Here is a 12,089-nt window from a genome sequence, read left to right on the forward strand (position 1 = left end):
TTTAGACCTATCTATAAGCATGACAATTTTATCTTGTGCTATATATTTTTGTTAATGGCTATATGTAGTTTCTTGGTCAAACGATTATCTATATCTCATTAAACAAAATTTGGCAAAACTTTATGCTTGATACACTACAAGAAAAATCGCATTTATATACGGCCGAAATCCGTATATAACATCGAAAATCCGTATAAAAAGTGGTGTTATATACGGATTATATACGGTCAAAAATCCGTATATAAAAAGGGCGTAGATAAGATTACATACGGATAATCCGTATGTAACTTATATACGGAATATCCGTATATAAATTATATACGGATTATCCGTATGTAAATTATATACGGAATATCCGTATATAACTTATATACGGAATATCCGTATATAACTTATATACGGATTATCCGTATATAATTTATATACGGAATATCCGTATATAACTTATATACGGAATATCCGTATATAAATTATATACGGATATTCCGTATATAATTTATATACGGATATTCCGTATATAAGTTATATACGGATATTCCGTATATAAATTACATACAGCTTGACTTGAATAGCAGACCTGGTCATCCAACATCCAAAAAGAGACAATTTACAAGACCTGCCCATACCACACAGACAATTCACAAGACCTGGATATTATATCCATTCACAAATTTGATAAATAAATTAAGTCTTTAAAACCTACAAACATGCATTTCACATTAATCATAACAAGAAAGTTTACATAATTGTTAATCATAATAAGTTCAAATAACATGAAAAAAGTCATTGAGGGAATAAGTGTGAGTCATACACATGTCCTACTTCTAAAAACATAACTAGTAATCTCCATAAACAGTATCATCTTGTGGTTGATCTGTTGTTGGTTGCTGTGGTTGTTGTGGTTGTTGTGGTTGAACATTAGCTTGTGGCTGATTCTGGGATTGAAGAAATTGTTGTGCAATTGCGGCTGCAGGAGGTGGAAGATACTGCATCATGACACCAATAAAGCCTTGCAATTGAGAGTTCATCTGTCGAAGTTGGTCATCATGGGTTGATACTCGTGTGTGGAGGTTAAGAATGTCCTCTGCAATCGGTTGTTGAGAAGAAGATGCCTGTGTCTGTTGTATGTAACTATCGACACAGTCATCTTGAGCACTGACATTTCCAATGCTGTATACGCGTCCCTTGTACCTTCCACCAGCAACATCCAACCAACATTGGTTCCTCAATCTTTCCTCATCTGCAGGGTCTAGGGGAGCACATGTTGAAGCCCCAACGGATGCTGTCTCAGATCTTATTTGAGAAAATCTGGCTTCAAACTCTTCCTGTTAAATGAATACATGATTATCGTTAAATAGATAGACCTAAGAATTATATAACCTAATAAAGAATAAGTTAGTAGAAACTAACATGTGTCCGCCTAGACCTTTCATCGACAAATTCTCCTGTTGATGCTCGAATATGTGTCTGTTGAAATATTTCATCAACATGCACTGACCGACCAAGCTCCTGTGACTGCAAGCAAAGAAGATGTAAGTTGTTAACATCAAATATTTTTAAAGTTTATCCGTATAGAAATGTAAAAATAAATTTATATGTACCAGACGAATTGCATGCTCATGCACGCTAATGGATCCCCCAGTGTGCAAACAACCACCCTTGTCAGATGTCCTGCTCTTTTTGGCCGTTTCACATTTTTGTCTATAAAGTGGCATGTTCCACTTCTCCAAAAGACCATTCCAAACAATATCCCCCATCCAATCAGGTTTTTTTCCTTCTGTTCGAGCTTTTTTAAACATCTCAGATAATCTATGAGATGCTTTTGTGTGGAAATTTTTTTTCACCTTTTCTTCATGGTTAGACCTCCATGAAACCTTTCTCTGTTGACAAAAAAGATGAATATTGGATAAGATAATTGAGGACCTTAACATTTAAAATGAACTGTAGTACATAATGTAAATGAACACAAGTGTACCTTAAAACGCTCAAAGAAAACATCTCTTCGTGTCTGAGGTATTTGTCCCCATGTCACCCATGGCTCATCAAACTGTGCCTTGATGGTGGCTGTGATTGCTTTGGATGTTGTTTTTGTTGGATAAAAGCTATACCAAAATAAAAGTCAAATATTAGAATAATACAGTATATGCTTGGAACATTAAATTGAGGTTTTCTTACCCTCCTCCAATAGGTGTAATGATTGGACGATTGTTGGAAACATCTTCAAAGTCATTGGCTGCTGAACTTGAACGTGGAGGGTTATCCCCTATAGGAGATGGTGATGGCATATTTGTGGGAGTTGTTGGGTTAGAACCAACATGGGGGGAGGGTGATCTCCATTGATCAGCAGCAAATTGTTGTGAACTAGGTGTGAAAGGAGGAACTTCCAACGAAGGTGGAATTGGTGGTGGAGTAGGTGTCAAACCAGGAACTTGTAATGGTGGTGGAACAAATCTAGCAGTGGAGGTAGAGGTAGGTGTAGATGGCTGACTACTTGAAGCATTTACGTTATTGAAACGGTTTAACAACTTGACCATATAAGATTTCTTCTTGCCCTTCTCCTTATCTGATTTTGCTGAAGGTGGAATAGGAGGGTCACAACCATCTGATGCCATATTCTTGAACAAAAATCAAATTGTGGGGTCAATTTATTTTTACAATTGAATGGAAAGGAAAAGTAAGAAAAGAACATTTTGTGTTATTATGATATTACCTATTAAATGTGCAGGGAAAATGTATTGAAATTGCAAAACCTATTATTGAAGCCTTGAAAAGGAAAGGTGCTTCTGCTATGGGATTTGTTGGTTTCTATTGGGGTGGTAAGTGGCATATATGGGTTCTAATTATCTCAAGGTTGCTAATTCCTCATATATGGGTTCTCAAACCTTCTTCCTCCAAACATAGCAATTAGAATCCTTAATTTCCACCAAGTGACAACATCTGTTTCTCTCAAAATATTTAAGCAACTAATAGTTAATCCCTTCATAATCAATTTGATCTGCACTTCTAAAGTATTTTGCACTGCTCCAAAGTATGTTTCTGCCCTAGTCATCCATCCCACAGGCTCTTCTCAGTAAAGGACGGCAGTTCCACTATCTTAATAGCCATACAGTACTTCTCCACACCTTGGATATTCAAATTCGAGTCCTGGCTTAAAGGATATTTACTTATGATTGCAACTCACATCTTCCACCGTGGTTCTCTTCCCTAACAGCCTTTACATCTCAAAGAGACGGTTCTCTTCCATGTGTCCAATCATCTCATCCATTTGTACCACATCAGCTTGATATTTTTCTGATTATTCAACCAACAAATCTACACAATCAAAACTCCATCCCAAATGATCACCTTGCATACCTCACACATTTCCCTTCCCACTGATTCAACAGATCAGACTAAAAAATGACAGAAACTTGCTGTCCCAGAAACTTATCTGTATAAAGGGAACTCAGGTATGCATTTTGCATTTTAGTGATTAACAAGAGTTGCTACTACTTGAAACATGTATAACAATAGTAAACACACTTGTACCAAGATTCAAAACCACAAAATCTGACCAACAACAGTGAGCACAACTTCAAACCAGTGAAGAATATTGATGCAGATTTTTGAAATCAGAGTGTGAGGAATTCAACCAGTCATTTTGCTTTTCTGAGATTAATATGAGTTTGCAATCAGTTTAAACACATTTAGACTCATAAAGCAGATTTGGTCAAAGCTTGAAACACCAGAAAACTGGACCAAAGCAGATTATAACAACTCAATGCAGAAAGTACAGTTTATGGACAGTTTGCTACTGGAACCAAAATGTGCAATGCTACTTGGCTCAACTGATCAAAGCTGGACATGATGTCGTTTCTTTATATGATCAATCAGAGAGCTAGCAACTACTTAAGGCACAACCAAATCGACAAAGAAAAAAAATACAGCTGAACAGAATCAAAATATTAATGACAGAATAACACTGCAACACTTTTGCACATGACTGGACAAAACTGAAATTGAATAAAAGTATTATATGTAAATACATGTAATATGGTTTCATGTTTTAAACACTTGAATTCGTCACACAAATTCGACATCTATAGTGCTGGTTTAATATGATTGGAACTGAGGGTAATTATCTAATGGTGACATATAGCTCCCTTTATCTAATGGTGACACAAATTCTTCTCCTATGATTGGAACTAATCAGTCAATATATGTATTCAATTTTATATGCATCCACATATAGCTCCCTTTATCTAATTAAGCTCATATTTTGAAATGCTTAAGGTTTATACCACCCTCTTATAGGCTTTCCCTGGTCTAAGGACTTATAATAGCCTTATTCAATACACAATAAAATACAACACAAGATCATTCTTTGATTTCTTATACAGTGTATGTATAGGATATTTGATAGGTCCTCTTTAACTGTGTAATTTCTAAAGGGTTGTAAATATAATTGGGAAAAGAATCAAGGTTAAAATGTAAGGTCTGGGGCAATCAAGAAACAAGAGCTGCCATTTTTTATAAACACCAGAACAACACATAAATTTATTACTGAAAAATGAACATAATATTACAAGATCTTACAAGATAATATATCTTAAATTATAAAAACATGCAATACAGTCCTTTTCTGTATTCAGAAAGATGATTATGAGAGATAAGTTACTAAAACACAACCGTCATTGACATACAAGATTGAGTAATACCTGTAGGAGTATCGAATACAGCTAACAATCTCCTGCCAAGATCTTCACAATCCTTCTCGCTAAACCCATAAAACTGTCCACTCTCCTCATTAATAAGACTATTTATAATAGTTTGTTACACCTATTTAATTACAACTGTACCAACTACCTTGTCTTTTCCTTCTATTGTAAACTATACTGAACCTATCATTAACTAATCCCGACTTATAGCTTACTTCAAACAAGCATGTGTGAGTGGCAACATAAAGAAATGTTTCTCAAGATTATAAATAAAGTGCCAAATCAATACAGCTGAACAATATAGGGTCAAAGAACAAAATTGTATGCTTGGTGTACGTTTGTATGCATATAACAAGCAAAGAAAATCTCACATAAATTGTGAATATAATGCAATGGCCATTATGGTCATCCCCAAGTGATCAGAAAAATCATTTATTAGTTTTCTGGCAACATAGACACAGAAAACTGCAACAGGAGCAGCAATAAGAAAAATTGTCAGGGCCAACGATCTTGCATAGTCTTCTGAACCAGAGGACTTCTTTGACTTTAAGATGGATGCATTATCTTGAGGAATCATTACTCAGGCTCTTTTCTTTGCTTTCAAATATCATATAATACATTGTATTAATTTTTATTTATTTATTTTTTATAGTTTGATGGGATGAGAGAAAAAGAAGATAAAGATGGGAACTAAACACACCAACGTATCTTTATCTTAACACTACTCTAACTGTAATAACTATCTCCATTATACCTAACTCATCATTTTCAATCCAAATCCATATCACTTCCTGTTTACCTCTTTTCTACCAATATTTTCCTTCCCACTACTTCTCATTCTAAACCTAACCAATAAATCAATTCAACTCCTCTTTTGTAACATCTTTACTCTCACTCTATATCTCTCTCTCTCTCTCTCTCTCTCTCTCTATATATATATATATATATATATATATATATATACATTGATATGTTTATTTAATTTGTTTACTTTCTTTAGGAAGTATAAAGGGAAAATGTAGAGGGATGAGTTTTTATACAGAGGTGCTCTCTCGTTTTCTCTTGGTAGAAATAGGTTTCAATGTGACTATGGGAAATGAAGGAAGTTGAAATAGTAAACTGGGTGAAATCTCTATAGAAAGTTATGATTTCTACTGTCATAAGCCACAAGTTAGAGAGTTGTTACCTTCTGAAAAGTGGTTCTTCAGTATGAAAGTTGAGTGCTCCAAGTTTTAGCTAGTTGTGCATTTCTTTACCAGTCAGTTTATATATTTTAGTAGTTTTTAATATTCATGCCTTCTAGTTTCTTAACACTACTATGAGAATACCTTTTGGAATATCAGAGGAGCAGTTGGAGCGGTCTTCTAATATTTCCTATATGGGTGTTGGATTTAAAAAAGAGGTTATGTCATATTTCTTAACAAACCTGCACTTAACAAACCTATATATTAAACTTGCAACCAGAGGTAACACCACAATATCTGCTATCACGTTAAACAAACCTGCACTTAACCAATTCCAAGCGCATTGAACTACTTACCTTGGTTACTAAATATTCATTTCTTAACCAAAATGTCAGTTAATGGTGTGGTTTTCTGGATTATAAACTATATCAGGTGAAATTCTCCAGCAATCATACAACATTGCACCTTAATCAATCAATTAATTGAATGTTCCTAGAGAACCTATCAAACTCTTCCTATTCTGCTTGAAACCCCTATTCGGACCAATTTCACAACGTCACATACAAATATTGCTAAACATAACTAAAACCTTATTCTAATCAAAGTACATGTTAATTTGCATTCATCATATTAGAAAGAATCATTCACCCATTATATAATCATAACACCATATTTCACAGAATCAAAGATAATGTTTAGCGCCACTTACTTTGGCTCTTCTTAGTTTCTTTTCTCTACACCACCAGAATTCTCCTAACCTTGAGATTGATCCAGCAGCTTCCTCTATTGTTCTATTAAAATTCTCCCAGGAAGTTCAAATGAACTTTATACAATTTAATGCTAAACTACATAAGAAGTCAAGTAAGGACTTTAAACATAAAAGAGGGGGAAACAACACAACAAAACTCAGGAGTAAACATACCTTGCTTCAGTACCTAGCTCTTTTGCTTCACTGTACAACACTTTAAGCCTTCCCAATGAGGTACCCCACACTTCTCAACCACTTCAGCTCCTGTATCAAAGTCAAAATAAAATTTCAACAAAAAAATAAACAGATATTATAGCAGAATAAAATCACAAACATCTAATTAATGATTACATGACCTAACCAGGAAACAACTTCAAACAGAGGATGACAAACTTAAACCATGTTACCACTTTTTTGACAAAATAGGATCCACTAACATGATTGTCAAAACCATGATGAATAATATCTGAAAGCAATAAAAGCACCCAAAACGAAGCAAACCATTTTCAGTGACTAGTTTTCGTCAAGACCCATTTTCAATAACAACCAATAAAACGAAACCAAAATATAAGCAATTCAAACTTACTAAATGCAGAAGGCAATAGCAGCTCGATCTTATCTCTTCCACTTCGAAGACCCCATCACCTAGGGTTTCTAAATTCGCGATTTCAAACCTCGAAACAACAACGAGCAAAAATAGGACAATGTAACAACACCGAGAGAAAAGATAACTCAAATAAACCTCAAATCTAAACGATTCAAACTTACCAGGACCAAAACGCAACTACAACTCCAGCTTATCTCTACCACTTCGAAGAAACCAACCTAGGGTTTCCAAAGTCGCAATTTCAAACCTCCAAAGAACAAAAAGAGAAAACGAAAACAAAAATAATCCTCAAAGCTTCGATTACTCACCGTGTTCGACAAATGAAATCCGAATCTACGAGCAGTGACGTCGAGTGCGGGTTTCATTGAACAAGAGCCTCCCTGCAGGCGAGGTGGACTCACAGCGGAGAAGAGAGTGCAGTGAAGAAGTGGACTGCAGCTTCGACAAGAGGGAGAAGAGGCAGAACTGGACTAAAGGTTCGAGGACAGAAGAGGGAGAAGATATGTTTTTTTTCAGAGTGTGGGAAATTTTGGAGCTTTCACTTTCATTTTTACTTGTTTTTTTATTACGTACGCCAATTACATACGGATTTGTCCGTATATAATGGATTTCCCAATATCCGTATGTAAAATCCGTATATAATACGTTTATTACATACGGATTTAATCCGTATATAATGATCCGCGGGTAACTAGCTATTTTCTTGTAGTGATAGCTTAGAATATATATAACAATATATTTCTTTTGTTTCATTTTCTTTTATATCAATTAGTCCAATTATTACTGTTTCAATTTGATCGATCAAAGTAACATATTATAATTATCTAAGAAGAAGAGGGTGAAAAAAAGTTAACTAAGTGAGCCAATGAGCCAACCCGTTTAACCCACCAACCCGTGGTGGGTCGGGTCGGGTTCGAATTTTTTTGGCTCGCTAATAAATGAGTCGGGTTGGGTTGACTCACCGAGTGGCCAACCCGTGGTGGGTCGGGTCAGGTTGGGTCGGGTTACCCGTTTTGACAGCTCTACTTAAAAAGGTTATGTTCGCCCCAAGGTGGAGGCAAAAATGTTTTAGGTGTATAGGAGTGAGTGTTCACTTGAAACAATCTTCTTGACTCCCTAACTTTTTTCCTTGTTGCTCGTGTGCTCCAGCCGATCGGATGTATATGCTAAAAATACTTTGATACTTAAGTTAGTTCGATACCTGAATGATTTAACAATTAATGTTGTAATAAATGCGTTGCAAAAGTTTCAATAATCATATTTTTTATTTCTATTTTAAGTTTTTTTTATAAACTTTTAATTAATATTGACTTAATCACAATCTAATTTTGTTAAACTTAATTACTAACTTATTTAGTTTAATCAAATTACTAAATATATTTGATGGGTAATTGGTTTCATCCGAATTCGAGTAATAGGGTGTAATTTGATTGGTATATACCAATCGGTACACACTTCGTACATTTTAAATTTAGGACTTTTATCATGATTATGTAGTTTATATTTCTTTGTTAATATAATAAAGTGTTTGTTTCCCATTAATGGTAAAATGTGTACGGTATTTTTTAATATTGAATACGGAATTAAGTGTGACCCACGTATCTCATGCTCTCTTTCTTTCTTTATTTTTTTTTCTAGTTTTTCGATAACAATTTTTGAATTACTTAGTTCATATTGTTCTAATTTCTGTTCGTTAAAGTTTTACTTTAGATCAAATAAACTAGTTTAGATCAAATAAACTAATTTTAGAAGATTTTAAATGTAGCACCCCATTAACTAATACACATATTCTTATAATATGTTGAAGAATCTACAAAGTTATTATTTAAAAATTATATATATATATATATATATATATATATATATATATATATATATATATATATATATATATATATATATATGAATATTACAGTCTCTGTTCAACTTTTAGACCCAGTTTTATCTCTTCATGTATTAAATACAATATCGGTCAAACACAATAATAGAAAATAATAAGATTTAAATGTAAAATAATTATTCATAAATCAATGGCTTTAAATAAAAGAGAAAACACATTTGTGTCTCTTAAGCAGAAAAAAAATTGATAAAGGTTTAGATATATTTCCCTCACTTTCATTTTGGTAGTATATCTCAATTGAGTGAAAGTGTATTAGAAAACTTTATATACAACTTAAAATAATTTTAAAACTCACACCAAATTTATTTATTAGTTAACACACTTTTAACAAGTCTATAATACATAATTACACTCATTTATTTTCCTTAATTCATGTTCCAAACTTTTAAATCCAAAAGGTCACTGAAAACTCAAGCGTCAATACCCAATCTAATAATACTAAATTTAATTATGTACCAAGTTCAAACCTCAAAATTAAATGATTTTATATTTCAACATGCACAATTATTAATTAATTACACAGTGATTATTCAACACAATATGATCCATATACAAAGTTTCATTTAACTCTCTAAACTTATACATGCATGAACTTAACAATCTATTTCATTTCAGTTCCAATTTAAACTTAAGAAAACATAATATGCACTATTTCATCAAATATAGTTTCTTTTATTTAAAATTTGTTTGAAATTTCTCAAAAATACTATAGATCTAGAACAATATAATCAAACAATAACAAATTGCAAGTCACGGGTTGAAGTAGTTGAAATAATTACTTTTATCACCTAACTAAAATAAAATAAAAAATAAAAAAAGCTCAAACACCACTACAGAAAGGAGTTGCAAAATTTTCAGAAAAAAAAAAGCATTTACTCAAAAATGAAATTTAATCCAGTTTAAATGTTCTAGAGTTTACCAACTTATATACATCACAAAATATTTTGTGAAAAATATAAAGTTAAATCAGATTTTTAGAAGAAGTTTCGACAAAAAGAGAGAGCAGGCAATATGAATATTAGCAAGAAGAAGAAACTAGCAAAGAATAAAGAAAAAAAGGAAGAAAAAATTATTAAAAGAAAAGATAAAAGGCATGGGCTTAAGGATGATCCAAGATCTTACATCAAACATTTTGTTCCTGATGTAACAGATTGCTGCTTAAATAATCAAAAGTTCCGTATAGTTTTAATGAATATGTTTTTGGATTTATAAACATTAATTATTTTTGCGCTTAAAAATCTTTTGTTAACGTGGAAACAGATTGTATTTATAAATGTTTAAAAACAATAAAAAAATCCTATCGATTAGATACTTTTTTAAAGTATAATAATTGTTTTGTTCTTTTAGAAATAAATAAATATACTAATTTTTCCAATAAAATGTTAATATAAAATTTCCATTTTAAATTTTTATTATAGTGTATATATATATATATATATATATATATATATATATATATATGTTGATTAAATATTGAATAAAAAGTAAAAGTAAAAATAAGGAAAGAATAATTAATGTTGGCACCAACTAAAGTACGTTTTTTAGGTGATTTATAGTTATATAAGTTTCGAAATTTAAAAAACTACAAATAAATTTCCGTTTTCTTAAGAAAAAAAGGCTTTTGTTTATGATGATCTTTTTAGTTTCAATTGGCAATTCTTTTTCTAATTTTTTAGTTTAAGAAAATATTTTAGATTTTTATTATCATGCTAAAATGATTTAGAAAGTATTAGTAATAAATAATAAGAATAATAATAATAGAGGATAGTCCTATTTATTGAACTATATGAAGTTTTAGCTTTGAGAAAAAACTATTTCAAATAAGGAAAGATAGTAAAAGTTATATTTGTTTAAAGTTATTATAATGATAAGAATTTGATGAAATGCTTATTTTAGTTGTTGAATGGTTTTTTTATACAGTGGTATAACTAAGATAATGTATGATAACTTGAGATGTTGGCATATAATTGAGTTTTTTATGAGTCAAACTGATTAAATAAGAGATCATTTTAGAATAAGCGTATTGAGATTGGAATGTATGGATCATTTAGACCTAGTTTAAGTCATTTATTTTATTCTATTGAGTTAAACAATATAATTTGGTTAAATTGATATATGATGTATGTAATGTTAATTAGAATATCTCGGTGTGATTTGCAGTAAATTACATTTATTTTAGGCTAATTTGATATACATGCATGTATCATTTTTTGAATTATGCAGTCCTGTTCAGCGAGACCTTAGGGTTGTTGGATGTGAGTGAGAATTTTACATTCTAGAAAGCTCTCAACTTTCTTCTTGTTGGGCAAGCCATCTCTCGTTGGGTGTGCCAAGCAAATTTGGCTTCCAAAAGATTGGGTCGTTGGGAACGAGTTGTGATAAGTGTAAAGTGCCTAAGTCTATTCAATACACAAGTCTTTTGGAAGTAAAATCAAATGTTTGTATTATAGGTGAACCATGAGGATTGAGCTAAGATGATTGTGTTGTGTTATAAATATTTGATTATGTTGATGTGAATTATTGATTTGAGATGATGATGATAAAATTATGTAGTAAGTGTTGGAAAAGCTGACAAAGTAGTATTTCCTGAGGCGTGTAGAGTCACTGTCCTTAAGGACTTATCCGCGGTGTGTTGCGTAAGCCCCCCAGGATACAACAGGAACTTCTCAGAATGTCTGAGGATCTCAGAACTAGCAAGTAACTCTTTAACAGAGTATAAGAATAACCCAGAATAATTTTAGAAGAGAGAAAGAGCTGAAGAGAGAAATTCAGAAAAGAGAAGATGAGAGAGAGTGAAGTTTGGTGTGTCTTGGAATGGAGGAGGAACTCCCTATTTATAGAGCTGGAAAGAATCAAGAAAATAAAAGGAAATTAAAACCCATAAATGATTTAATTAAAACAATTTTCCACATTTGAAAGAAAATGAACGTTGGGTGGCAACGTTCCAAACATT

At 32.2% G+C, this 12,089-nt stretch overlaps 1 protein-coding gene across 1 annotated transcript; it reads right to left on the reverse strand.

Annotated features, from left to right (window-relative positions):
* Window positions 1-836: 836 nt before the first annotated feature.
* LOC148197567 (uncharacterized) lies at window positions 837-2,612 on the reverse strand. Its single transcript, XM_088092218.1, has 5 exons — window positions 2,176-2,612; window positions 1,976-2,102; window positions 1,602-1,880; window positions 1,411-1,515; window positions 837-1,325 (listed from the first exon to the last, which is right to left on the reverse strand). Exons 1-5 carry the CDS (start codon window positions 2,610-2,612, stop codon window positions 837-839), a joined length of 1,437 nt encoding a protein of 478 aa, XP_087948344.1.
* Window positions 2,613-12,089: the final 9,477 nt, after the last annotated feature.

Source organism: Vigna umbellata, chromosome 5, assembly GCF_029865625.1.
Source record: "Vigna umbellata cultivar VRB3 chromosome 5, Vumbellata_1.0, whole genome shotgun sequence".
NCBI lineage: Eukaryota > Viridiplantae > Streptophyta > Magnoliopsida > Fabales > Fabaceae > Vigna > Vigna umbellata.